Below are 2,665 nucleotides of genomic sequence, written 5' to 3' on the forward strand. Positions count from 1 at the left end.
TTGTAAAACAAACTAGAACTCCGAAGAAATAATTGATTTTCATGATTTGGTGCGCTGCGTGAACTTAGCGCACCATATTTTCAAATTCGATTTTATTTTATTTAATTATCGGAACTATTTAAAATGCTTATATAGAACTCTAGAACTATTCAAAAGAAAGTCAGAACTCTAAAAAAACTTTGAGATTTTTAGGTATGGTGTGCCAAGTTCACAGGACCGAAATCATTGGGTTTCGTCGTACGAAATGGCTAATATCTTAAACATTGGAGGTGAACCGATCTTTGACGATAGCGTCGTCAAGATTGAGACACACACGTACAATCCGTACGCCAACACAACGTTTGGACATAACGATGAGATAAGAATACCCATACAACAGCAGGATTTATACACGTTGCCGTGCGAGAGCTTTCTCTACGTTGAAGGACGATTGGTAATAAAGAGAAAAAATGACGAGTCTGTGACAACGCTTGCGAATAATTGCGTGGCGTTTATGTTTGATGAAATTCGATACGAGCTCAACGGTGTGGAGATTGATCGCAACAGAAACGTTGGCATAACCAGCACCATCAAGAACTACGTATCGCTATCGTATAATGATTCTCAACTCATGCGGAATGCTGGCTGGGACGTTACATCGAGCATACCGGAAGGATACTTCAACTTTTGCGTACCGCTCAAGTTGTTGCTGGGCTTTTGCGAAGATTACAAACGCGTGGTTGTTAACGCTCGTCACGAATTAATTTTGATACGAGCGCGTAGCGATAACAATTGCATTGTAGGAAATCCTGCGACGGAGCCGGAAATCGAATTGTTTAAAATACAGTGGCGAATGCCTCACGTTACATTAAACGAGGTCAATAAGCTATCTATGCTACGGGCCTTGGAAAGCGGGCGATATCTTAGTGTCAGTTTTCGTTCGTGGGATCTGTATGAGTATCCCATGTTGCAGAGCACGACCAAGCATTCGTGGGCCGTCAAAACGGCGACTCAGCTAGAGAAACCGCGGTACGTTATCTTTGCGCTGCAGACCGGCCGCAAGAATATCATGTCTCAAAATGTTAGCGTATTCGATGATTGTAATTTGACCAACGTGAAACTTTATCTAAACTCTGAATTTTATCCGTACGATGACATGAATCTAGATTTTGGTAAAAATCGATACGCCGTTCTTTTCGATATGTATGCGCGTTTTCGTAAAACTTATTACGGATACGATTCCTTCGATACGCTTTGCAGCTTGTATACATTCCTGGTGGAAAGACCTTTTGTTGTCATTGATTGCTCGCGACAAAACGAATCTGTCAAGAGCGCCACCGTGGATGTGCGAATAGAATTTGATTGTAAAGAAAATGTACCTGCAAATACTACCGCCTATTGTCTCATCTTGCATGATCGCGTAATCAAATACTGCCCGCTGTCTAATGTAGTGCGCAAACTCATGTAAATTGCAATATCAGCAGATATTGCAATATAAGCAGATATTGCGATATAAGAAACACTAATGTACCGCGATAAGATACAGATTGCTCCGTCGTTTCGTCATGATCGTACCGACGTTTGTCGATCTGCAAGGATTCACCGTCGGGATGAAATTTGTCGTAAAGAAGGTGGCGGTTCTGAGAAACGGGACCGTTTTGGCGCATTACATTTTTACATGTCCCATGCCATGGAGTCTCCTCACGACTCCGACAGATCATGCGCTTCCTGGTTGATTGCGAATTACCATAGACTACGATGGGAGGATGGAAATGTGTCCTACAGCATGGAGAAACATCTAATATCATCGGCCGTACTTGGAGAGGGCGACGAGACATCGACTCTTGTGTACGTCAAGGGATGCCAGAAACGAGAATGGCTGGTGGATCTGCTTGAGAATAAAGCGAGAAAACATCTAAAAATTGAGACTTTAGATGCAAATTACGAAGATATCAAATCTTTAAATAATCCAGATGTTACTAATACTGTAAAATGCGAAAAACATGTTAAGAATTGCGCATTACAAAATGTATTAAAAATATTTAACTGGTGGTCGCGACACCAGAAAAAATTGGATGTAGGGCGCGGCGGTGAGTTACGACTCGCTCCTCTCGAATCAAATAATCTTACGACGCGTGGCCACGCCGAAGATCGGTACCGCTGGGACGAACAAGATTAACGTGGAGAGCGCGATCGGGCGACTGCAGAGCTTTCCCGAACGAATAGATCAAGCGCAACAGCGCGATTGAAGAACTGAGAAATAAACGTCGTGGCGTTAAAGAAGGACGCGCTTCGTTAGTTTATGGGCTTTTTCCACGCGCGAGAAATCAAGATACACGATGTAGCCGCACCGGAGAATGATTCCGATGCGACAAACAAGACATACGTGTAGGGCGCGATCCAACGGCTCAGAAACGTCGTGACCGATGAGATTGAAAAGGACCCGTCGCGATTGAAGAGTTTAATGGCGAGATAGCGGCGGTGAGTTACGACTCGTTCCTCTCGAATCGGATAATCTTACGACGCGTGGCCACGCCGAAGATCGGTACCGCTGGGACGAACAAGATTAACGTAGAGAGCGCGATCGGGCGACTCCAGAGCATTCCCGAACGAATAGATCAAGCGGAACAGCGCGATTAAAAAACTGAGAAATAAACGTCGTGGCGTTGAAGAAGGACGCGCTTCG

At 44.1% G+C, this 2,665-nt stretch overlaps 1 protein-coding gene across 1 annotated transcript; it reads left to right on the forward strand.

Moving 5' to 3' along the window:
- Positions 1-493: 493 nt before the first annotated feature.
- LOC112452793 lies at positions 494-1,151 on the forward strand (the record flags this gene model as incomplete). Its single annotated transcript, XM_025013195.1, has 2 exons — positions 494-718; positions 827-1,151. Coding segments are annotated over exons 1-2 (550 nt in total), but the record flags the coding sequence as incomplete, so codon positions are not given.
- Between the last annotated feature and the right edge of the window lie 1,514 nt (positions 1,152-2,665).

Source organism: Temnothorax curvispinosus, unplaced genomic scaffold (assembly GCF_003070985.1).
Source record: "Temnothorax curvispinosus isolate PA1 unplaced genomic scaffold, ASM307098v1 QBEX01003654.1, whole genome shotgun sequence".
NCBI lineage: Eukaryota > Metazoa > Arthropoda > Insecta > Hymenoptera > Formicidae > Temnothorax > Temnothorax curvispinosus.